The 26,207-nt window shown below is 46.6% G+C and overlaps 1 protein-coding gene across 6 annotated transcripts in view; it reads right to left on the bottom strand.

Moving 5' to 3' along the window:
- The window catches only part of CLEC16A (C-type lectin domain containing 16A), a 239,121-nt gene that overhangs the window by 120,846 nt on the left and 92,068 nt on the right, over positions 1-26,207 (bottom strand). For all 6 annotated transcript variants that reach the window (XM_010370242.2, XM_010370239.2, XM_010370240.2 and 3 more), the window contains 6 exons: positions 24,029-24,151; positions 21,539-21,648; positions 19,902-19,946; positions 16,655-16,705; positions 12,481-12,609; positions 3,219-3,339 (listed from right to left, as the gene is read on the bottom strand). In XM_010370242.2, the coding sequence (XP_010368544.1) occupies positions 3,219-3,339; positions 12,481-12,609; positions 16,655-16,705; positions 19,902-19,946; positions 21,539-21,648; positions 24,029-24,151 (579 nt within the window). The remainder of the gene's footprint in view (positions 1-3,218; positions 3,340-12,480; positions 12,610-16,654; positions 16,706-19,901; positions 19,947-21,538; positions 21,649-24,028; positions 24,152-26,207) is intronic.

The raw sequence follows: 26,207 nt of genomic DNA, 5'->3' as shown, positions 1-26,207 counted from the left end.
TGCGGCTGGGGAAGCACTCGGTTTGCAAATGGTGGCAACCAATTCCATTGAAAGGAATAATACAAAGTACTTCTCTGTTAGAGAGAGGTACTTCTAGTCTTCCGTTTGCTTTAACACACTGTGTGGGTGGATGGTATATTTTAAATAGACAGATGGAAGGGCAGATAAAACAAAACTTAGCTAAATGGTAAAAACTGTTGAAGCTGAGGGCTGGGTGTATGGAGATTCATGATGCTATTTTCTCTAGAAATCGACTCTTTTATCTAGTTCCTCCCCTCTTCCCTTCCCTCCCTTCCCCTTTCTTCCTCCAATCTCTCCCTCCCTTCAACTTCCTTCCACTTCCCTCCCTCCCTTCCTCCCTCTCTCTCTTCCTTCCCACCCCAGCCCCCCATCACTCCAGCAGATGTGGCACATGTTGCTGCCAGTTCCTGACCTCTGCCCTCTGCCACTTTCCTCTCTAGTGAAAAACAAAACAGACTTCACTTGAAGCATGACCAGTTTGCCTCTTTCCTGAGTGGTGGCCACTTCTTTGATGGTCCCCATGAGCAGCCACCTTTTATGCCAGAGCTTGGCTGTCACACCCAGCCGAGAGACCTGATGCTGGTCAGCAAGCACTTGTGGTGGCTTCTGGGGAATATCCTTCATTTCTCATTGAAGTGTGACAAGGGCAGTGAACACGCTTTATGCCACCTCTTCCTGCTGTGTGGAGACAGCACTCCTTTAAGCCTACCAGACCACATCGAGTCAGGTAAACAGTGAGCAGTCCCTAACATTTCTCCCTGAGTCAGCTTTCTCAAGTTCATCAGGGAGACAAAAACATGCCCAGCTTCCAGCCATGCAGCAAGCAAGAATGGCTTCACCTGTATTTTGTATACATAGAAGGCATTTGGTCAGATTGCAGAGTAGGGTGATTTTCCCCCTCAAAGGAAGGTGAGGAGAAGCTCTAGCATTTACAATCCCTCCCTCAAAACAAAACAAAACAAAAAAACAAAAACAACAAACCAACAACACAGGTATATCTTATTCTAGCACCATGTGCTTCCATAATCCCTAGTATTTTCTGAATGTCACCCCCCTTAGCAAAAGACATAATTTGCAATCAGGCTGGGCAAAGACAAACAGCCATTACTTTCTTAATGGCCAACTACCCAAAAAGGCTCAGTTAAGTGATCTCAACTAGCAATCTAATCAATTAAAATTGATAAGTGAAAAAACTTTTAATCTTTACTCCAGCAGGCCATTCCTAGGGAGAGGAGGGAAGGAATGTGAATTCCCAGCATAAAATTTAATTCCATTTCACGGGTGCAAACATTTTTGCTGCCCTGATGAAGTGTCCCCTTCCCACCCCCACACCTCACCCAAAGCAAGCTCTTTCTCTCCTTGAATCAAATCAGAGAAAGACTGGTTATGATTCTTTGCAGTCAAGTTGATCAATTTAAACCCTTAGAGAAATCCCTGTGGTCATTTCTCAAGGGTGAAAGGGCCAAAGGAGATGGGCAGCAGGCAGAAAGACATCACAGCTGCTTTATTCTTCCAAGAAAGGGAAAGATAAAACGTAAACAAGAAGGTCAGAAAAAGAAACTAGACAACCAGGTAACACACAATACTCATTCACTGAGAACCTCTATGTGTCAGGCAGCATGCTATGCTCTTCACATGCATGACCTCCTGCAATACTGACTACAGTTTGCTGAGTACAGTTACATGGTAGGCACTATGCTTGGTCATGTGATATTTTGTATTCTATTTCATTCAATCCTGAACATAATTCTGTACTTTAAGAAAGACCGTCTCATTTTACAAGAGAGGAAATGGAGGCTGTGGGGGTCTAGTCATTTGTTCAAGGGAATACAAAGCAGGGTCTAGATCACAACTCTATAGTTTTGTCAAAACTCATTGAATTATACACTAACACTTGGGTAATTTTTTTGTATGTAAATTATACCTTAATAAAGCTGATTTAAAACAGCAACAACAATGCTACACAGAGTGGCCCTATGCTGTTTCTGCCCACCCAGCCACTATCCCTTCTTCGGTGATTTTCCTTTGAGGGCCGCCTCTTCCCTCTCTCAGGTGATGGGGTTCAAAAATAACTGGCCCTCCCTCCCAGCTCCAGGGCTGGGCATGCAACCCCAGCTTAGACAATCAGTGAGTCACATTCCTCCGACCACTGGCTGGTTCAGGGATGGTCACGTGGCCCAAGCTAGGCCAATAACAGCTCTACCCAGACTTTTAGAGAATTAAAGGGAAAAAGAAGCTGTCTTTCCATCAGATTTGGCTGAACAAATCTTGGGGCTGTTGATGGCCATCTTGCCACTACCTGGTGAGAGCCCTCCTGAGGATGAACAGAGGAAAGCAGAGTTGAGAGATGGAGGAGGGCAGCTTCCTGAGGACACTGTCTGAGCACCTGGATCCAGCCATGCCTGAAGGTAGCTTACTCCTGGACTTCCCAGTGACATCAGCCAATTTCCTTCTCTTTTCCTTAAGTTGGCCTAAGTTGGGTTTTCTGTCTCTTACAACCAAAGACTCCTAATATACCACAATGCCCTTAAGAAACAGAAAACCATGCTGCTCCATTAGAGTGCCTGTGCCCTGTAATATGGAGGAAAGAGAAAGCTATACAAATATCAGAGGGGTTCCAGGAACATGGTTAGGCTTTATGTCCATTGTCTCCTTTAAAGCTCAGCCTCATGCTGCAGAAGAGAACAATGAGGCACTACACAGCAGAACAAGTAGCTCAAGGTTACAGGCTGAGCACATGGTTCTCCAGCCTCCAAAACCTTCATCCTTACCTAAACACAGGTGATTTGCTTTTTATAAGTTTCTTTCTTCAGCAGCAGAACACTTTTATCATTGGAATCATATAGAAAATGCTTAATATACAAAACCAACCAAACTGATGCCACTATGTTTACAGGGAGGGCAGGAACCCTGGAGTTTGTTCACCCTTGCTTGAGCCCCCAGTTGCTCTGCAGATACTTTTTAGAGAACCAGCTGGTTGTGACAGCAGAACCTTCAAACTGACCTCAGAGAACCCAGGGGCCTTTTCTTCAAAACCTGCATGGGACATGCACATTGCTGGCTCAAGGTCACAGCTCAACGACAGTACAAAATGCAGGTGGCACACTGACCCTCCCAGTGGCATGTGAATCAGCAGAGTGGTGTCCCGTGTCCCATGTACCCCAGCCCCCTGCTGTGACTCAGAGCAGCCAACTCACTCAGATCCAGGACATCATCGGTCTTGATCAGGTCCTCCTCCCGAGTCAGCGGCAACTGTGTCTCCGGCTCCCCTCGCAATTGCAGTGACAGGGAACGCAGCATGAAGAATACCCGGATGGCCTGGACCAACAGTTCAGAGAGCAGAGAAGAGTGAGATTGCAGACTCATTTTAGTGAGATGCCCCACATCAAGAAATGACACGATGACTCTCTATTAAAAAAAAAAAAAGAAGCACGATAAAGCCCACCTCTTTGGGTGTTGTGATTCTGGTTCCTGCTTTTATAACAAGACAAAAAAAAAAAAAAAAAAAAATTCAAAGGCAGAGTAACCTGTTTTCAGTTATCCAGAGGTTCAGGTTTGGGTTACTCTACTTAACTGAGCACCTGTCATCTGCCAGGACCTTGTCCCCAAGTATCAGGTGACCTTCATAATAGCCCTGCCCAGCAGTCAGCCCCATTTCACACACTGGGCAACTGAGACCTAAGAAGGTGAAGTGACCTGCCCCAGGCCATGCTTCCAGCAAGGGCTAGACACTAAGTCTGTCCCAACCAAACCAGCATGGGCTCTGGAAAACCCAAACACTCCAAAAGCGTTTCAAGGTTCTATCTACTGAATATGGGGGTGGGGCAGACAGAAGAGGGTGAAATGAAATGCCTGTGGGCTGCAGGGCCTGAGACCGGAGGAAAATCCTACCCCCGGTGAGTCTCTTCAACTCCCGGTCCCTTAGTCTTACAACAGTGAGTGTGCTGCAGTGATCCTGGTTCCGAGAATGCCCCTCAGGCTCTCCCAGCCGGCAGAACAGGGGCAGAGACGATCCACCAGCACAGGGATTCCTGACCATGGAAGCGGTGTCTGGTCAGAATTGTGTGGCCACCAGGTACTTTCAGAGAGCAAAAACAAAGCAGAGTCCCAGCAGCCGGAGGAGTGTGTGCAGAAAGCAGCCTCCAGCCCCAAAACAGGCTTGCCCACCAACCAGAGCCAGGAAGCAGAGGGGCAGTCCACAGAAGAGGCCACCTGCAGGCCTCTCTCCCTGATGCACAGCTGCTGGGCCTGACTGAGAGTGCAGTGCCCGATGGGGACAGCTCCAGAGTCAGACACACGAGGTCTACATCGGATTCCCAGCTGCACTAAGTTGGGCAAGTCCCCTGACTTCTGTGAGCTTCCTTTTCCTCATCTGTAAAATGGGCATGATAGCTCGCAGGCCTGCTAGGAGGTTCTGAGATAACGCAGGAGGGAAAGCAGCCAGCACAGTAGGGTGGCGGGGACAAACTGCTGTCACCACTACGGAGCTGCAAAGGTGAATCCCAGTGCGCCTTTGGGTCTTCTTGTTCATGGCTCTGAGGGCTGCAGTGTGGACCTAGGTGAGGGGAGGTGGCCTCTATACAGCGGTGTGCCTCCCAAAACTAGAAAGGGGCCAAATTACTGTCTGAAAAGAGGTGCACTCACACTGCCTCCTCATACCCCAGGCAACGAGGAGCTGGTCAGCCTGCCTGCTTACAGCCAGTGCTGCCTTGGGCCCTAACCAGTGGGAGACCTTGGAACAATTTCCTAATGTTGAAACTGGAAGAGCAATCCTATCTCCTGGCCCTATGCTAAGACAGTGCAGTCCTCTGTAAACCAGAAACCACTGGAGAAAGATCAGCTCTTATGTTACAATGATGATGGTGGTGGTGGTACCATTCGTATCTGACTGTTAACAGTTTTTAAAAGTACAGTCTTCGTCAAGACATCTGTAACAATCAGAAGAAAAAGAAGTGTAGTTCCATTAAAAAATTCAAAAGAACTTCTATTAAGCAACTATAGGGTGGCAGGAACTGTGGGCACCTTCTTGTAACTTGAAGAGTTTATGGAGGAAGAAACAGAGCTGAAAGGGGCAGAGTTATTTCATCTCACACATCTGCTAAGTGGCTGAGCTGGGTGTGAACTCAGGAACGTATGACACGTGTCACTTAACCAAGTGCACCAAGAAACTTAAACATCCATGGCAGCCCAAGTACAGAAAGCCCAAGACATGGGTGGTCACTTGAAATATCTGGCAGCTTGAGCTCTCAGATAAGGAGTCATGACCACGGAGTCTTGACCACCAGGATGAGGAAGAAAGGAAAAGGCCCATGACAGCCAGGTCCAAGTCAAAGAGACGCTCATTTCTGTGCCCAAACCCCCACTTCTCTCAGGGTTCTGAAGGCAAATAACTCACGCAGGACCAGAGCGGGTTGACTGAGAAAACAGAAACATGTGGCTTTCTGCAGGCCATCACTCTGAAAAACTGTAACCTTCCAATAAATACTTTAAAAGTTCAGAATTTGGCTCCCAATATAGGCCAATATCTGCTTTTGCCCTGCAAACAACACATGGATAAAAATCGTCATCATAAATATAAAATAGAATATAAAACACACACAGTCAGCTCTCTGTATCCCTGGGTTCCATATCTGTGGATTCAACCAACTATAGACCAAAAAAAAAAAAAAAAAAAAAGTTGCATCTGTACTCAACTTGTACAGATTTTTTTCCTTATTATTCCCTAATCAAGACAGTATAACAAAATAATTACATAGCATTTACATTGTACTCTGTATTATAAGTAATCTAGAGACGATTTAAAGTCTACAGGAGGATGTGTATAGGTCATATGCAAACACTATGCTGTTTATATAAGGGACTTGAGCATCTGTGGATTTTGGTATCCTTGGGAGAGTTTTGAAACAATTCCCCATGGATACCGAGGGATGACTGTACAATAAAATCCCTCAATGTTTTTCCTGGTTCCTGCCCCAACTCCTGAGAGAAGGAAGGACACATGAGAAGCCATGCCCATGAACGTGAGGAGGGGCGATTCCCACAGGGCAGGGAGCTCCACTCGACGCAAAACCTGGGCTCCCTTGGGGGCAGGGTGGTTATAAGGGCCTGACAGGCACACTGGGCAGCCCCACAACTCTGTGAATTCACAAAAGAAAGCTAAACTATGAGCATAAGAGCCATAAAATTCACCCCACCACCCCCAAAACAATAACCACTCTCTGATTCCCCATGGCCTGCCGGGTACTACGCCAGCTGTACAGTATCGTCTCATTTAAGCCTTTTAATGACCCTGTGTGGTTCCTATTTTACAGATGGGGAAACCAAAGCCGAGCAATGACAGGCAGCCTGCCCAAGGTCACTCAGTGAATAACTGGATTCTAAGTTCTCTGTTCTTGCAACTACACTCCTTGACCTCCAAAAGATTTACGGCTTGGGACCCAGGGTTTTATTGAGTGCTTTTCTTTGTTAAATAAAGATGCAAATTTAAAAGTATTATTAAAAAGGAAAAAGAAATTATTATTCTTTCAGATTCTTCCATAGAATATCAGGAAGGACGGACCCAGGAAGAAGAGGTTAGATTGTGAAAAGGCTGACAGCTGACCAAGCTAAAATATAAAGAGATTTCTCCAGTTTCTTTGCTTCACTGAGTCTGGAAGCAAACTCTGACAAACTCACAGTCTCCGAGGAATCAGTCCAATGAGCAGGGCAAGGTGGGTGGCTCTGTAGTTGGACACACTGTGGCTCAAGCTGGGGCTTGGTAATCACATGAATTGCCCAAGCCCAGGCTTATGCTGTGGAAATGGGGCACCCACCATGCAGGTACAACGGGATGGCACTGGTGATGTGCTGAGCCCAGGAGCTGGCCTGGAACAAAGGCTTGGTTTTCACCCTCCTGCTTCCTTGCTACATGTGCAAGCTGCCTAGTTTAGGCGACAGTCACTCAGGTGAGAAGCCCACTGAGGCCATGTAGCTGTGAAAGTCAGTCATTCTTAAAAGAGTGCCAAAGCAGTTTACTGTGGGCACAACCCATCGGGAAAGCAATTTGGCAATATGCAGAGAGTCATGAAAACAACATGTTCATACCCTTTGGACCAGAAATTCCACTTCTGGGAACTTATCCTAAAGAAATAATTCAAAAGAAAGAAAAACACTGTATTCATGAAGCTGCTCATTATAGTTTAGTTAAAAATAATGTAATACCGGAAGCAACCAAAATGTCTACTTGCAAGAAAATGCCAGATAAACCTTTATGAGGCCATAAGAAATCAGACTTAAACTATGACAACATGAAAACTTCTTGTGCTACGACGAAAAGAAAAAAAGAAGGGATGAAAGCAAGACCATGGTACACTCTCTTTAGGAGGAGCACAAAAGATGTCTAAGTAATGTTTGTTTAGGGTGATGAAATCATGGGAAATTCTTTTCCCTTTACTTTTGAAATTGTAGGAGATGCTATTGTATTTTCTTTAATGTGTAATACACATCAAAAAAGTAGAGCAAAATATTCTATTTCCTCAAGGCCAATAGTGATAAACACAAAAACTGCTTGTGGTTTTACAAAGGAACAGGGAAACAATGTGGGGACAAATAAAACCTCGTGCAAATACGGGTGTTGCATAACCACTTCCAAGATGACTGTATACAGATGGCTAGTCGCTTACACTTGGATTTTGATATTCACCAAAAAATCCTGTTCTTAACTCTCTTTTCTCTGGTATTAAGCTTTGGTAGATTTAGATCATGAAAGACCCCATTTCTCTCCCACCTTAAATACCAGACTGCTCCATTTCTGTTCAGACAATGCTTCCTGAGAGCTTAATGTCTGCCAGGCCCTGGGCTTGTCACTCCACAGCCACGCTCTTCTCTAGGCAACAGCTGAGAGGCAAGACCCATGACGGACCTGAGGCTCCGGGAGGGTGAGTGACTCACTCAAGGTCATGCAGCTGGAGTTGGGATTTGACCCACGGTTGGTCTGACACCACAGTTTTCCTTCTTCACCGCTTCTATCAGGTCCCCCTACATGTGGGGTGGGTTCAGCCTACGCCTGAAGTTCTACTTGAATGTTCTCACTGGACCCCAACAGCTCCAGTGACCTTCATTTCAACATGAATTTCCCTTCTCAGCTGGCATGGCTCAGTGGCACCCTTGCTGTTTTGGTCTTATATTATTTGTTCACCATCTAGTCTTGCATCTCGCTCAGAGCCTGACACCTAGAATATGTTCAACAATTACGTTGAAAGAAAGAAAAAGTGATGTGGTTTTTAAAATACAAGAGGGGGCTGGGCACGGTGGATCATGCCTGTAATCCCAGCACTATGGGAGGCCAAGTCGGGTAGATCACCTGAGTTCAGGAGTTTGGGACCAGCCTGGCCAAAAGACTGGGGAAACTCAGTCTCTATTAAAAATACAAAAAAATTTTAAAAATCAGCTGGGCATGGTGGCTCATGCTACTCTAGAGGCAGAGGCAGGAGAATCACTTGAACCTGGGAGGTGCAGGTTGCAGTGAGCCGAGATCATGCCACTGCACTCTAGCATGGGTGACAGAGTGAGATTCGTCTCAAAAAAAAAATAAATAAATAAAAGCAAGACGGGAAACAGCGTTATGGTGAGATGCCTCCTCACAGCCTGCAAAGCGCTGCCACCGTCCTCTCCTGTCGCTGCCCCTGCCCCACCTCACTTACTATGCTCCTTGAACATGCCACACTTGGTGGCATCTCAGGGACTGGACGTGTGCTGTTCCCTGTTTGGAAAGTGCCTCCTTCATCGCTTTAGCCTTCCTGGCTCCTCCTCAGCCCCCAGGTTTCAGCTCAGATCACCTCTGCAGAGCAGCTCTTCGGATCACTCTATCTGCAGGAGGACCGCTCCTCAGCCCCTGGCCACGGCATGCTCTTTCTTTCCTCCAGAGCTCTGACTGTGGGTTGATACCAAACCTGCTATTTTCCTACTTGCTAATACATTTTACCTCCCTAGGTAAAAAGAGCCGTCCAGAGGCAGGGGCGTGTGCTCGCTCATTTCTTCACTCCCCAGGCTAACACAGTATTTGGCACATAGCAAGAACTTAGCAGCTCTTTGATGAATCTATGAATATTTAGGAGTGATTTGCCAGTAAGAATTGTTTGAACTTCCTTGACAAATCCTTAAGGAAAATAAAGGGTGGAGTTTCTGAAAAGGATCAGCCTCCTTTAAAAAGTCTACTTGGTGGAGAAAAAAAAAAAAGAAAGAAAACCTTTGAATCCAAAGGGGTAGCTTGGAATGTTCTTTGGATACAAGCAAAAAACTTGAAACGAACCACATAAGCCCTCAATTGCTTGCTAAACCATGTAACTTCCTTTAGCTCAAATTCAAAGCACATTGGTGTGTTCTGATTTCTGAAGTGGGCTTGAGGAGCTAAACTTCTGGATGATTCCAGATGGCTCCCTTGCAACAGGAACCGTAGTGAGATGAGTGGCCACAGCTACCCTTCAGAAAGAAATTCTTAAAGTCACAAAGGAAGCTTTTCTAAAGTGGATGCCTTGGCTTTGAGGTAGCCTGGCCTCTTTTATATCATTCTGCTACCCAGGGACCCTGGAAGGACTTGAGAGTTGCTTTTAGAAACTGGTCAGACAGGCAAAGAGCCTCTAGGGAAGCTGAGATATTCCAGGTCTCTGTGCTTCAGCTAGCCACTTGGGCTGTGCATCCTATCCAGGACAAGAGAGGTGGCCAGCACAGCCCTGGGAACCTGCAACTATGTGACACGTGAAGGGCAAAAAGACTATCATCAAGACCTGCCATTGGCTTGCTGCTGAGTCCTCACAATAACTCTGGAAAGGCAGGCACATTTTACCTGACAGATGAAGAGACAGTAGCTCAGAGTAGACAGGAAGCAACCCTCCTTCTACCACATGCCTGACAAACTCGCCCCTGCATTTCTCCCATCTCTCGCCTGTGGATCAGGACCATCTGCCCCAGCCCAGCAGGGCATAAGCTCATGAAACAGTGTTAAGAGGTGACAGCCAAAGCTCTCAAGGGGCTCCAAGGCCCCTGTGATCTGGCTCCTGCCAGCACCTCCAGCCTCATCACATCCCACTGTGGGCTCCAGCTGCAATCACCGCCGTGGAAGTGCCAGAATGTGTCACCTGTCTCTGGGCCTGTGCCTATCTGGTGCCTGTCCCACTTCCTACTCCAGGTGAGATTAGTGACCCGATCTAATGCTGCTTGAATAACGGCCTGAGCCACATGGTCTGCCACTGTCTCTTCCCACTTTGCCTTCCTGGCTCTGATTCCTTCAGGACTGGGGCTGTTTTTGATGTCCCAATGTCCTGAGCAGAGCTAGCAGATCTGAAGAAGGCAGTGTGGGAAGCAGCGGGTCAGAATGCCTAAGAGTCTCGGTTCTGGGGGCCACATTGCCTGGGCTGACTTGTGGCTCAGCTACTCACTAGCTGGGTGACCTTGAGCAAATCACTGGACCTCTCCATGCATCAATTTCTTCCTCCGTGGGAAGGACGTGGTGGTTCATGCCTGTAATCCCAGCACTCTGAGAAGCCGAGATGGGTGGATCGCTTGAGTCCAGGAGTTCAACACCAGCCTTGGCAACAAGGCAAAACCCCACCTCTACAAAAAATACAAAAATTAGGCGAGTGTGGTGGCACACACCTGTAATCCCAACTACCCAGGAAGCTGAGGTAGGAGGATCTCTTGAACCCGGGGGGCAGAGTGTGTTGCAGTGAGCCAAGATGGCACCACTGCACTTCAACCTGGGTGACAGAGCAGGACCCTGTCTCAAAAAAAAATAAAAAAAAAAATTCTTCCTCTGTAAAATGGGGATAATAATAGTGCCAATCTCCTAGGATGGTTATAGAATTGAATGAGGAAATTCACCTAAAGAACTGATTTGAATTGATCTACTTCATAACATAGGCTATATGTTCATAGAAGTGGTAAGAAAAATCCTGATGAACTGTGAACCAAAAGAAGGTAGAGTGTGGGTCGGGTGTGGTGGTACATGTCTGTAATTCCAGCACTTTGGGAGGCCAAGGAAGGAGGATGGCTTGAGGCAAGGAGTTCAAGACTAGCTTGGGTAACTTAGCAAGACTTCATCTCTATAAAACATTTGAATATTAGCTAGGTGTGGTAGCTTATGCATGTAGTTCCAGCTACTGATGCTGAGGTGGGAGGATGGCTGGAGACCAGGAGTTCGAGGCTGCAGTGAGTTATGATAGCATCACTGCACTCCAGGCTGGATCACAGCTCACTGCAGCCTCCAAAAAAAAAAAAAAAAGAAAAAAAGAAAGGCAAAGTGGAATCTAGAGCAGCAGTGCTCAGCGTTCACTCCTCTGGACAGGAGGGATCTCCCAGGCGGGGCCTTCTTGGCACAGGATGCTGTAGCCCTGGCTGGGGGTGAGCATGTCAGCATTATGAGGCAACACATACACATCTGTCAGAACCAGTCCTCCAGTGAAAGCTGATGCCAGGACGTCCAGTGCAAACGCTGCCACCCACAAACAGAATCATGTGTCTGGCTGGGAGCACATGGAAGGAAGGCGTCAGTGGCCCGGACAGGGTGGGTCCTGTGGTGAGGTTTGTGGGTTTGGTCAGACAGTTGGAAATGTGGATTGACTCAAGACACACGGGTCCCACTTCCTCTGCACCCCCAGGCCTCCGAGGTAGAATCACCAGCTGCGGGGAGGAAGGTTCAGACTCCTAGTGTCTGAGGTGCAAATGACAGGTCATTCCTGCTTTGCAAAATCCAAAAGTGAAACACCTCTGTCACACACGAATTAACTCAGGCGATACAGGCTGACGGGGGAGCTGCGTGCAATGAATTCCTCTAAACTATCCACAAATATTCATGTCCCCAGGGAATGATTTTCCAGGAAAAGGTGATGGTGCTTTCTAAGAAAGAAACTCTGATCTTACCCGGGAGATAAAATACCATGAACACCCTTGTGGAGACTGCTTCCTAGAGTGCCTGCTTCGGAAAAAAAGGGCTGATAACGGAAGCACACACTGCAGCTGGTTCTGAGAACTAATCTTTTCACACATATCTCTCCTGCAGGCTGGCGAGATTCACATTCCATTTGACTGTGGCCCAAGAGCAGGTAGATGCCTTAACATCGCACTGTCTCTGAGAGTCCTGAGACCGCTGGGCTAAGATTTCACACCAACCTCACTCTCCACAGTTCACAGAAACCTGGCCCCACTGGCTTCCACTCCTGAGCTCAGGGCTTGAGTCTGTCTGCACTGGTGAAAGCTACCTCTCTGCAGCCAACATTGGGTGCCAAATGCAATGGAATGCCAAACCCCACTTTCCAAAGGGCAACATGCTTTGAAAAGTCATGCCTGGGGGCAAGTGTGAACTCTCTATCCGCGTCTAAGCTGTGTTGAGGGCAAGCTCTTGACAAAGAAGCCCTTTCCTCCCTGGTCTGGGAGTGGTTCTGGAGAACAGTGGCCCAGGAGATGACAGGTCCTGCGCTCACTCACCCGCCGGGTCTTCTCCACATCGCCACACGGCAGCCGCTTCACAAAATCAATGCCCGTCAGTGGCGTGCCTGTTGGGGGCAGCAGGATGGAGGCGTCCATCATAAGATATTCCACGTTCATGGGCTTCATCTAGAAGAGACATTACAGGAAACCTCAAAGCAGGCCCCTTACTTGGGAGGAAGAAGAGGCCGGGGAAGGTTACACAGGCCCCTCACCTTCACCTGCATTTAGTAAATGTAAATGAGTGATCTAAACCCTGGATTTAGATTGAAGTAAAGCACAGAGGCAGCCAGATAAGGGAGCAATACGCCTTTTGGTTTTCTAAACTGCCGATTTTTCCTTTAATTGAAACGGCAGCTCAGACTCTTGAGAAGCTGCATCCTTGCTGCGAAAAGCTCGTTCCTCCTCACATTCCCTCTCCACCTCAGCAGCGACAGGGATTCTCAGCAGGAGGCCAGGTATGCTTTACCCCTGTGGGTGCAAGCCCGTCTGCCACCCGTCTTCTCCTCTCTGTCCTTCCAGTGATGACAACAGCTGTGCAACGGCAGCTTCTGTTTAACAAGAGCTGATTCCGCGGCACGCTGTGACCTAAAGGCTTTTGAGGAGCTGCTTCCCACTTTGCTGATGAGGGAACAGAGTCTCAGAGAAGCAGAAAAATGGATCCAAGGTCACTCAGCTGGTGGGTGGCAGAACCAAGACATGAGCCCAGGCCTGTCTTGCTCCAGGGCGTGATTCCCACCCTAGGGCCAACGTTTCCCCTTCCTTCCTTGTCCCCTTCACATCTTACCTGGGATAATATAACATAATCATTTTTGGAGCATCTACTAACTGCCAGGCACGTGCTGGGATCACCTCCTGCTGGACAGCAGGTGCTGGTGGCCCACCATGAAAGGGACACTGAGCTCAGAGGACGAAAGGCACATGCCCACAGCCACTAGGCCAGAGCTGACTGCCTCCTTCCACACCACCTCTGCGAAGCCTTCTTTGATGACTAAGACACAGGGTGACATCCCCTACCTGCCACCTCTCCCAGATCTCTGCTGCATCAGTAGTAGTAATCAATGCACATGTGTTGCTGAACACTAACACTTCATTTCCCTGGCTTCACAGAGGAAGGATAAGCTTTCTGCAGAATTCATTTTTACTCTTTCAAACATCACAAACTTTCCTTGTGTCTTCTCTTTTCACAAAGTGGGCTTCAAACATGCCACTTTCTCCCTCCTGCTAGGTAAAGCTGACTACACAGGGCAGGGATGTAGTGAGGGCCGAGCGGCCCAGATACCCGGTGCTGTGGTTTGAACACGTCCCAAAAAGTTCATGTATTGGAAACTTAATCCCCAGTGTGGCAGTGCTGAGAGCTAGGGCCTAACAAGATGGGATTAGGTCTCATGAATGGAGTAAGGTCATTATTGCAGGTGTGGCTCAATGATGGTGACAGTGAATTTGTTTTAAGAGCGAGTTCTGTTCTTTCTCTGTGTCTTGCCCTTCCACCTTCCACCATGGGTAATGTGGCAAGAAGGCCCTCGCCAAATACTGGCACCTTGATATTGCACTTCCTGGCCTCCAAAACTATAAGAAATTTCTTTTCTTTATAAATTAGTCTGAGGTATTCTGTTATAGCTGCAGAAAACAGACTGAGACACGTGGTGAACAGGCCAGGGGGCCAAGGAGCCACTTGGTGCATGCTGCTTGCCTTTTTCTTTTGGACACTTTGAGTACTTACCTCCAGAAGCCCGAGGTCCCCCACTCCAAATCCTCTATCCCAGCAGGGGTGGCAGCTCCCTTCCCCTCTACTCCTGCTGCCCCCTACAACCTTCCCAATGAACCCCTCAAGGCTGCTGGGGGCAGAGCTAGGCCATCACTTCACTGAACCTTTTGCATTAAACCAGAGGCAGTAAGGGAAATGAAAGGTCACAAGTCATAGCCTGACTTTGGTACAGCAGCCGGCCTCCGAGGGCCTGTCCCTACCCTCTTCCACTCAGAAGCTGCATTCCTGAAGGCTGAGGACTGATTTTCAGATACAAAGAGAGGGTGTAGCACCTTTGCATTTCTCTGGAATGCCAGGCATTGTATAGGACACACAATACATGCTTGATTAAAACAAACAACAATCAAACAAATAAATCCTCGGAAGCTCCCCATGGTGGGAGGGGGAGGAAGCATTTGTTGTGTATGGACCCATGAGGCTTCTTGTTGGCTATTTCACATACAGCCTGGGCAGCTCCGAGGTAGGGATCCCCCACCTTATGGATTAAAAAAAAAAAAAAATCGCCAGGCGAGGTGGCTCACGCCTGTAATCCCAGCACTTTGGGAGGCCGAGGTGGACGGATCACAAGGTCAGGGGTTTGAGGCCAGCCTGGCCAACATGGTGAAACCCCGTCTACTAAAAATACAAAAATTAGTTGGGCGTGGTAGTGGGCGCCTGTAATCCCAGCTACTTGGGAGGCTGAGGCAGGAGAATTGCTTGAACCCAAGAGGCGGAGGTTGCAGGGAGCCAAGATCGCGCTACTGCACTCCAGCCTGGGTGGCAGAGCAGGACTCTGTCTCAAAAAAAAAAAAAAAGAAAAAGAAAAAAAATCAGAATTTAAGCAATGCACTCAAGGCTGCATTGTCAAAAACAGACACTGAGCAGGGGTTTAAGAGCCCAAGCTCTCCCACATGGTTAAGTGCCATAGGAGCCTGACGTTTCCAAACAGGAAACCAAACTGTAAGGAATGACATTGCAGGGGGATGTCTCAGCAGTAAGAGGAAATGGCAAACGACAAATGAATCCCTTCCACTCTAAGGAATGGTCTGAAGGGTGGAAGACTGAGTCACTCTTGAAGGGGCTGGAGGAATGACGAGGGGCTGTAGATGCACAGCCCACAGACACCTTTCCCTTGAAAAGGCTCCATGGCAGCCTCAGACATACAGTGACAAAGGACGTGGTGAGGGCCTGGCTGTCCAGATTCCCAGGGAACAGGCTGTGAAGCCAAGGAGCCAATTAGTGCAAGCTGCCTTTTTCTTTTTGACACTTAAAACACTTAGGTTCATTATAAACTTCCCAAATCACACACGCTTTGGTGGGTAATATTCACAAGAAGGATCATTTATCATGTACTTAATGGAGTACCTAGCCAAGGGCAGGTGCTGGGATACAAAGACAAACGCACAAAGCAGAGAAAGCTGGGATCTTCTGAACCTATGGCTTCCCGTGATTCTGCCTGCCGGAGGAGGAAGGAATCCCGTGTGCTGGCACTGCAGACTGGAGGAAGAGCTGCATGCTGGAACATTCCAGGAAAGCAGCAAACAGAGAGGCAGGGATATAATACATGGAGAAGGACAGGGGATGCGGGGGTGAGCTGTCCTCCTCCGGAAGCCTGGCTCCGCCACTCACCGGCCAGGGAGACTTGGGTACATCACTAGACCTGTCTGACTCAGTTTCCTCATTGGCAAGTGATATGGTTTGGCTCTGTGTACCCACCCAAATCTCCTGCTGAATGGTGAGACACATGGGAATCCCCACGTGTCAAGGGCAGAACCATATGGCGGTAACTGAATCATGGGGGCAGTTTTCCTTATACAGTTCTCATGAGAGTGAGTGAGTTCTTATGAGATCCGATGGTTTTCTAAGTGTCTGGCATTTTTTCTCCTTGCAATCATTCTCTCTCCTGTCACTCTGTGAAGGGGTGCCTTCCACCATGATCGTAAGTTTCCTGAGGCCTCCCCAGCAATGTGGAACTGTAAGTCAATTAAACCTCTTTTCTTTATAAATTACCTAGTCTTGGGTATTCCTGCATAACAGTATAAGAAAAGACTAATTCAGCAAGAAAGGGACAATGGCAGTAGCTATTAGCATTGGTTGGTGTGAGGATGAAGAGTTATAATCTGTACAGCATGCTATATACATCCAGCACAGAGTAAGTCCTCAAAAAAATGATACTGTCCCCCAAATTACTATTCATAGCAGATAATCGTCCTCTAAGATGGATACCTCCCATCTTAGAGGGAGTGAATATAGTCTGAAATTAACAGTGCTGGGGATCACAAGACACCACTCTAAATCTGCTTCCCCATCAATCTGCTATTTGGTCAGAAAGTCCTAAGTCAAAAAATCCCCTCTAGGATGGGCAGGGTGAGCTTGGCAGGGACACAGGCGCACGCCAGCCCAAGTGTGTCCCAGTCCCTCACTTACTGTCATGCTTCTGTACTCATCTTCAAACATGTCCAAAAAAATGTCTTCTCCCTAAAAAGAAAGGGAGGGAGGGAAGAGGAGATTATTCATATTTTTTTCCATAAACAACAGTATTATAAACTCTAGTTTGTGGCTTTAGAGGCCATCTGTTTCTCATTAGTGAGTTCTCGTAAATCACCAGGAAGTAAAATGCACACGTGAACACAAACACACATGCTCAAATGACAGACCAAATATCAAATTGCACTACTCAAAATTTTCTCCTTCCTTTTTAAGTATATGGAGTTAGGATTCTTCTGTCAAAGCAGTTAATTAAAAAACAACAACAAAAATACTACTATGTAGGATTAAAATATAGAAAAGACTAATATTTCAAGTGTTTAACATCATCTATTTATCAAGAATGGTTGGAGAAATGGACAATCCTGTTTAAGTTACCATATTAAAGATACGAGGCTCCACACCTTTGGAAGGAGGAGTATAATTAAATAAGTTTAACATTACAATTACATGGCTTGTTCCATTTGTTTTTGAGGAGTGCTTTCGGGGTTATGTCGTTCCTCAGGGTCATGACTGCCTGGGAGGGCCCCTTCAGAACAGCATGGTGGGCATAAACTTGGCTCTGAGACACATAACCAAATCCAGCTTTACACCTCTCGCCTCCTTGTTCCACTGCAAGAATGGCATGTCTGTCTAGGGTATTGTGAAGACGAAATGAGTTAACGCACATGAAATGCAAGGAAGCACAGAGTCTCTCAGTCAGGGCTGGGTCAGTGTGAGCACTCACTGTCATGATAATCTACTGGACAATGACCCTTAGAACTGCTGCATCTCTCTTACAAGTTCTGAATGAGACACACACACATCCCCCACACACTTGGGGTGGGAAAGGGAATAGATCCTTTTTAGTTTTTTTCAGTTGTCAGAACTACAACTAAATTTGCATATTCTTGTGTGATATAACTATCACCAACAGAAAAGACAATTCCTGAAAACATCTAAAAGCTGCTGAGAAATTATACTTAGGGCATAATAAATATTATGGGATAAAAGAAAGAAAAATCTGGGTTGGGAGAAGGGATCCAGAAATTAAACAAAGCTCTCCTTTTGTTAACAATAAAGAATAATGCTCTGGGAAAATGCCTACCTATATGTCTTTCTGTTTTTGCAATCCAAAAGCTTTCCAGGGGACATAAACTTAGGGCAGTTATATTGGAAAGAGGTTCAAAGATGACTAATGCAACCCTGAGGTTTCTGCTTTCTTGTGGGCTTTGCTAGTGGGGGTGTATCCTCACTTGGACGCCAAGCGTGGTTTCGGATGTTCTAAGGGGAAAGTGGGATTTCCTCCTCAGTGTGTAGGGGCCCACCACGGTGCCACCCTTGTCTAGGTATGTCCACTGCTGCAGCTGGATGGGGTCATCTGAGCCTGGCAAGGTTGATCTCCAAATCATGTAACCTCATTTTATCTCAACAAACACTGGCAATAATGTAGTGGCTTAAAACGATTCCTGCAAACAAACAGCAGCTTGAAGAGGGCTCAAATAACGAAACTACAGGGGACAGCAAGGAAATGGCAGTGTTGCCACCTTCCCCCTGTAGGAGGATCTTCAGCAGCCATGTGCAGGGACCTGATCTGGAGGCCAGCAAACTAGAAAATGACTATTTGACCTATGGATTAATCCACCATGGCTGATGAGTGATGAGCCTTGCCTGAAAGACACATGAGGCTGGCAAGGCCTGAGTGTTTCTGCTCCCCGCCACGCCCCCCAAATTCATATGTTTAAATTCTAATTCCCAAGGTAATGGGATTAGTAGGTAGGGCCTTTGGGAGGTGATGAGGTCATCCAGTAAGATGGTACCATTTATGAGAAAGTGAGCCTTCACTAGATATTGAATCTGCCTTGATCTTGGACTTCCCAGCCTCCAAAACTGACAGAAGTAAACATCTTTTTTTTGAGTTGGACTCTTGCTCTGTCGCCCAGGCTGGGGTGCAGTGGCGTGATCTCAGCTCACTGCAAGCTCCGTCTCCCGGGTTCATGCCATTCTCCCACCTCGGCCTCCAGAGGAGCTGGGACTACAGGCATCCGCCACCATGCCAGGCTAATTTTTTGTGTGTTTTTTAGTAGAGACAGAGTTTCACCATATTAGCCAGAATGGTCTCAATCTCCTGACCTCATGATCTGCCTGCCTTGGCCTCCCAAAGTGCTGGGATTGATTACAGGCGTGAGCCACCGTGCCCAGCCCAGAAGTAAATTTCTATTGTTTATAAGCTACCCAGTTTATGGTGTTTTAGCATCCCGAATGAACTAAAACATATGCTTAAAAGCTAAAACAAAACCATAGCAATTAGATTTTTTTTTTTTTTTTTTTTTTTGAGATGGAGTTTTCAATCTTGTTGCCCAGGATGGAGGGCAATGGTGCTATCTTGGCTCACAGCAATCTCTGCCTCCCGGGTTCAAGCAATTCTCCTGCCTCAGCCTCCCAAGTACCTGGGATTACAGGCATGTGCAACCATGCCTAATTTTGTATTTTTAGTAGAGACGAGGTTTCTCCATGTTGGCTAAGCTGGTCTCAAACTCCCGACCTCAGGTGATCCACCCGCCTTGGCCTCCAAAAGTGCTGGGATTACAGGCATAAGCCACCATGCCTGGCTGCAATTAGGTATTATAAAACCATCTGCAACCTGAAGACAAAGCTCTGCAAATTTTTCAGATACTGAAAGTCACTGTGGTACTTTACAAAATCTCAATAAACTTAATAAAGGTTTAGAAGCCTCTATAAGGTTTCTTAGCACATATGTATATAAATAATATACATGTATATAGTTCATAAATTCATAGGTAATTCATAATTTTATATGTGTAAGCATATATAACTCATGAACATAAGCACATCATATATATATAATTTACTTATATGTGTTTATATGTATGTAGTTTGTAATTTACATGTAATTATTCCCAAACAACCAAATCCATGTATTACTGAGAAACAAACTGTCATATACTGGGGCTGAGTCCTCAAAAATTTTACTGATAAGACAGCATGGGCAGAAAAGTTTAGGTATTGCTGCTCTAGAGACTATGAAATTGAGCATTTTTATTCAGTAATTATAGGCATAAAAAATAACTGAAGACATATAACGTTTATCTGCCTAGAACCAGACACCACTTCTGCTGCTTCTACAAGACACTCCTGCTTCTACAAGACACACCATGCTGCTGTCCATCTGTGCTCTGCCAATTACCTTATAAAAATGTCGTACAAGGTGAACACTTTCTTCTCTCGCACCCTGTTAAAAGACAAGGAAGGTGTGAAGGAGGCAGGTCTCATCTAGGCGAGCAAATCGGGCAAACTACAAATTCTAAAACATGAGTATGTATAAAACGGATCTGGACTAATATCCTTAATACATAAAATGTTTTGTTTTTTTTTCCTTTTGTTGAGATGAAGTCTCACTCTGTCGCCCAGGCTGGAGTGCAGTGGCATCATTCTGGCTCAGTGCAATCTCCGCATCCCAGGTTCAAGCGATTCTCCTGCCTCAACCTCCTGAGTAGCTGGGATTAGCCTGCCACCACGCCTGGCTAATTTTTGTATTTTTAGTAGAGGTGGGGTTTCACCACGTTGGCCAGGCTGGTCTCTAACTCCTGACCTCAGGTGATCTGCCCGCCTCGGCTTCCCAAAGTGCCGGGACTACAGGCATGAGCCACCATGCCTGGCCTATAAAATAGTTCTTAATGAGAGAGGAAAGGAGACAGAGCTCAAAATGAAAATGTGAAAGGATAGGTAATTCGATTGTAATGACATGAGAAGCTGTTAATATGCAGTTAATCAGGGGAAAACGGGTTACAAATATAGCCATTATGACTCCTTTTTTATTTTACTTTTTCAAGACAGTCTCAAACTGTGGCCCAGGCTGGAGTGCGGTGGTACAATCATAGCTCACTGCAGTGTCAAAATCCTGGGTTCAAGCAATCTCCCAGCCTCAGCCTCCTGAGTAGCTGGGGCTACAGGCATGTCCTGGCTAATTGTTTTTGTTTTTGTAGAGACAGGGTCTCACTTACGTCCAGGCTAGTCTCAAACTCTTGGCCTCAAGTGATCCTCTCATCTCAGATTTCCAAAATGTTAGAATTACAAGCATGAGCCACTGTACCCAGCCCAACTACATTTGTATAAGACAAAAAGTTCATTTATAAGTAAGTGTGTGTATGTATATATACAAACATATACATAGTTATAAATGAATTTTCATTTATATATATGTAAAGATGTTTCATTTACATATATTCACATGTTTACATATTTATATATTATATATGTGGTATATGTAAATATACTCCTTTATGTATATAATTATTTGCTTATATAATACTTAAATATATTTACATATATGTGTGTGTCTACATAGACACAGCCAAAATGTCAACTATAGTTACTTTTACCTCTTTGTACTTCCTAAATTTTCTAAAATAAACATAGAAAATAAGAGGTACCATAAAAGCTACTGAAAATTTAATGTATATTTTAAGCACAAAAACCATAATCAATGTGTGTATATGTGTGAGTGTGTTTGTATGTGCTTAAAACTTTTGTAACACCAAAGAAAAAATTCAGAAATCCTGAGGACAAATACAGAAGCAAATAAATGCAGCAGAAACCACTAAAACTCAATTAAGTGGACTCTTCAGCGAGTCTCAGCCGAAAGGAAGTCCCTGCTGAATAAGTAGGTCGGAGTGGGGTCTCAAGAAAGCAGCCCCTGCTGCTTCTAGCTGGTGACCGATGACACCGCGGGCCAGGGCTCCAATCTGGATGCCAGCACCTTCCCTTCCATCCTCCTGTCCCTCTCCCTTGGCCCACAGGAAGGAGGAGGGGAGAGGGCGTCACCTCCAGGCAGGCCAGGTGCACGTCCTTCATGATGCAGCCGGCACTTGTCAGGACTTGCTGCTTCAGAAGCAGGCAGCTCAGCTCCAGCGTCGCCAGCCGGATCTTCCCATCTGCAGAGCAAACCAGGGTGAGCCTTGCACACCCAGGGTGGGGCGCCCTTAAGCCCAAGGCTCCTGCCTACCCACATTGAGGTTAGCAGGTCAGATGACAGACCAACTGCTCATGGCTCCCAACATCCAGTGGGGACACAGAGGGAACCCCCCATGCCAAAGCCATTCCCAATCAGTTAGAATTCAATGTTCTCCACCAAAACTACCTACACCAAATACTTCCCTGAAGTCCCTTTACTGGCAGGGTGCAGGAAAAAGAGGGTGACTAAACACTGTTGAGGCCTAGAGAGTGGCCCTGCACTCCCACTTTCCTTTAGAGAGCCACCAGTCCCACTCTGGGTCACGTGCTTTGGGTGGAGCTGGTTCTCCTTTCCCCTTCCAGGGTTGGGCACATCACCCGGCCAGTTGGGGTGCTCTATATTGCCTTGGTCCCAGTGACGAGGTAAGAACCAGGCAAGGGAGCCAGTCAGAGCCAGTAAGGCTCAACCTCACAATTTGCTGGATCTGCTGGGTAAGAGAAATTCTCCTTGTGCTGGGTTGAGCAGAGGACCGTGGTGAGGCCCTGAGGGGCACAAGCATTATAATCTACATCGGCCACCTCTTCACCCTTGTCAGCATTTTTAATATTTGTCAAGTATTCTGCAAATATCACTTTGAGATCTCTCTTCCAACTAGACTGCTCAAATCTAAGTGTCTCCCATAGAATAAGTCTGGTGTCTCAGTGGAGAAAGGGCTAGCTGGAGGGGATGACGTTTAACTCGTCAACCCAGAAGGTGGCAGAGGCCAAAGGTAGAAAAATACTGTTTGAGCCCCTGGATCCAGCTTTGCCTGAAGCCAGGCCTTAGCAGACTTTATAAGCCAACACAGCTTTGTCTGTTTGTGTTGTTTAAAGCCAGAGTGAGTCGGGTTTCTGTCAAGTGCAACAGAGTTCTAACACAGCTTACTTATTATGCTATTACTTACTACCGTGAGCCAGGCACAGTGCCGAGCACTTTATATAGCTGCTCAAGGAATCTGTATGAAAACCGATTGCAATGAGTCCTCCAAAGACTGAGGCTTAGGAAAGTGAAGGGACTTGTCCAGGGTCTCATCGCTGGGCAGTGGTAGACTGCAGGTGCTCAGAATGCCAAAACCCACATCTGGCATCTCTCCTAGAAGCATCTGTAACTGACTGAAGGACAACTGCTCTTATGCAAACTCCTCTGTGGGTCTTTCAAGTTTATTTCTGGGGAAAGGTCCCACTGTGGAGAGGAGGAGGTCTTCAGGCTATGCCTCTAAGGCCTTGGAAACATCAGAGACCACGATAGGTCACTGGGAAAAAACTAAAGGCAGATACATCCCTCTGCCCACCTCCCTGCCTGTCCCTTTGTTAATGCCTTGTAAGTCAGGTGAAAATAGGTGAGAAAAGAGGCTCTGCCTAAAAAGTGAAAAAGTAAGCCTGGCGCGGCAGCTCATGCCTGTAATCCCTAGCACCTTGGGAGGCCAAGGTGGATGGATCACCAGGTCAAGAGTTCGAGACCAGTCTGGCCAACATGGTGAAACCCCGTCTCAAATAAAAATACAAAAAATTAGCTGGGTGTGGTGGTGTGCACCCGTAATCCCAGCTACTCAGGAGGCTGAGACAGGAGAATCCCGTAAACCTGGGAGGCGGACGTTGCAGTGAGCCGAGATCATGCCATTACACTCCAGGCCAGGCGACAGTGCAAGACTCCATCTCGGGAAAAAAAAAAAAAAGAAAAAAAAAGAAAAAGCGCTATCACGAAAAATAGGTCTTCCCAAACGTGATACATGCCCCAGGGACAACCAAGGAGAAGGCTGGGTGGTCTCAGCTCCATCGGCTCTCCTGGCCTGGCACCACCCAGCCCCAGCACTAGTGTAACCTCTCTTCAGCTGCCTCCTCCAAGTGAGTTTTTCTCCAAGCGTATTCTCACTCCTACCTGTTCCCATACCTACCCACAACTGCTGCTGGTAACAAAACTCTGTCTCCTATTCTACTGGCCCCTTAAACCTTCGAACCTTCTCCCCTCACTCCACTCTCAGCCTAGTTCTTTCTCATAATATCGCCTTGGGCCACCCAGAGATTCGGGGGGCGACAAACATTGACAATCTCAGCAAAGGAAGGCGGGGTGTGGAAGGAGAAGAAAGATGGTTAGCAAGTGGCAGGGAGTGGGATGGCAAAAGGAAACCCAGAGCTAAAGACACAGTTCCAGCAGGCAGGAGGGCTGGCCCAGGATGCAGGGGTTGAGAGGCAGAGGGAGAGGCTGGGATGGGCCCAGATTCTCAGAAGGCTCAGGCCTAGCACCCAGGGCTCAGGCTTCCAGTGGGGCCTGCTCCCCATGACTGCGTGGCCCTGTGGATAGACAACACCCCAAGTGGGCACCTGGTTGGGCAGCGTTGTTCATGATCCTGATGAGTCTTTCAGCCAGCGGATGGTTGTAGGTGGTCTTCTCGACTGCGTTTGGCACCGGGAGCTGGATTCGCTCTAATTTTTCAGGATCTATGCCTGGAACAGAGGAGAAGGATGTAAGCGGAGGCTTCCTGACTACGTGACCTCCTCATCCTGAAAGGCCCTGCAGAGTGGGGTTTCCTCAACTTCAGCTACTCTTGGTGATTTCTTTTCCTTTTTTTTTTTTTTTTTTTTTTTTTTTAGTTTTTTTTAGTTTTTTTTAGTTTTTAGTAGAGACAGGGTTTTGTCATGTTTCCCAGGCTGGACTTGAACTCTTGGGCTTTCCCAAGTGCTGGGCCTCCCCAAGTGCTGGGATTACCGGTGTGAGCCACCGTGCCTGTCTCCTCTTGGCAACTGCTGTCATGACTGGTTGCTGTCGGTGCCATAACTTTTTGCAGAGCTCTCCATAAACTGAACTTACATAAATGTATTAAAACATACATTTTCTGTCACTACTTACAAATAGGAAATCAGGATTGATGTAATAATTGCCAGTAATAATTTTTAAAAAATCAAAAAATGTTTTTACATTCTAGCCAATGACTGGTGACTGCCTACTCATGGTGGCCCAAGGCCTGATCTTTGTTAAAAAGGGAAGTTGGCAGGTACTTAATAGTGCTGGAGAGAAGCTAGCCCCAAATGGGGACATTCTCCCAGACATAGCAGAGGAAAGGGAAGGGAGTAGAAAAAGCGGTAATCGTCCCATAGTACAATCCACTGCCACTGTGTGCCACGTCTGAGGGCCACCTGAGGTCACTCCTGTATTAGGCACCTTCTACACTTGGGGAAACCCAGGCCTAGAGAAAGAGAGACTACACCCGAAGGAAACTACAGTCATCCCCAACAACTGTGCCCTCAAGCTTTTAACGACAAGCTCAAAAGCTGGGCCCCACCCTCAGCATGGGTAGGAGGAATCAAGTTCTGAGTCAGGTGAGGCAGAGGCCACCCCTGCCCCTGAGGGTGACATTAGCAGAAAGACACTAAGCTAAGCCTTTTCTTACAGAAAGGTGCACATATTAGGTTAGCACAAAAGTAATTGTGGTTTTTGCCATTAAAAGCAATTCAAAAACTGCAATTACTTTTGTGCCAACCTAATACAATGACACCAATAAAGCAGAGATTTATCATTAACAGGCAAGGGAATCACCTTTCCTCCAGTGAAAATTCAACAGTTCTTCCTGCCAAAACTAACAGCATTTAAAAGATAAAAGATGAGATGGGGGTGGGGAAGGTAAGTGGGAAAGGAAATAGGGAACAGGCAAGAGTGTGACTTTGAGCCCTGTTGTCATTTCTCCTAAAGAAGCACGCAGGACCCGCAGTGACAGAAGACTTGTTAGGGCTCCTAGAACAGTTCCCGCCTGGGGTAAGAGGTCTTCAAACTCCTTACCTGCTCATCTGACACGGCTCTTGAAAAATACACTTCGAGAAACAAATATTTCGCTTGATCCAAGCTCGGAGAACTGAATGGATTATTTGTGCTTGGAACACGTCTTTTCCTGTTATTTTACAAAAGGGGGAAAGGTGGCACTTCTCGGAACTCTTGAAATACGGTCCCTTGAGTACCAGATGACGTTTCATTTAGAACCTTGACAAAATAGTGGAAGATAGCATTGAAGAGCTGATTGTCTGGATTCTAAGTAACTCCTGCACACACAGGTTGATGAAATAAGCCATAACAATATATCTTGCTTTTCTGAATTCCTTCCAGCTCCCAGAAAGAGGCTAAGTCATACCAAGGAGATGACCTGGGTGAGGGATGGCATAAAGGCTTGAGTTGGGTAGTAGTCTCTCTCATGCCCCAAAACGCCCCACAAATTTGGGTTTCCTCAAAAAATTTGATTGCAGTGAAAATTTAATTTGTGGATTCTGTATCCCATGTTAATGCTAAATGTGTAACCCTGAACGATTCTGGCTTATTGAATGGCAAGAGGAATGTCAACTGAATCTTTTTGGCATTTGTTTTTTCCAGAGATGTTAACACTGTCATAACATCTCTCTACTCATTAATTTCTGGTCCTTTGAGAACTGCCAGTCAGTGGTTCTGGGGGTGGGGGTGGGGAATAAAAGCTCCTCTGCGTCCCAGGTGCATCGCCCAACTTTATAACCCACCGGC

Source organism: Rhinopithecus roxellana, chromosome 20 (genome assembly GCF_007565055.1).
Source record: "Rhinopithecus roxellana isolate Shanxi Qingling chromosome 20, ASM756505v1, whole genome shotgun sequence".
NCBI classification, from domain to species: Eukaryota; Metazoa; Chordata; class Mammalia; order Primates; family Cercopithecidae; genus Rhinopithecus; species Rhinopithecus roxellana.
Note: the sequence above shows the minus strand (reverse complement) of the source record. Positions and strands in the feature narration are given on the sequence as shown.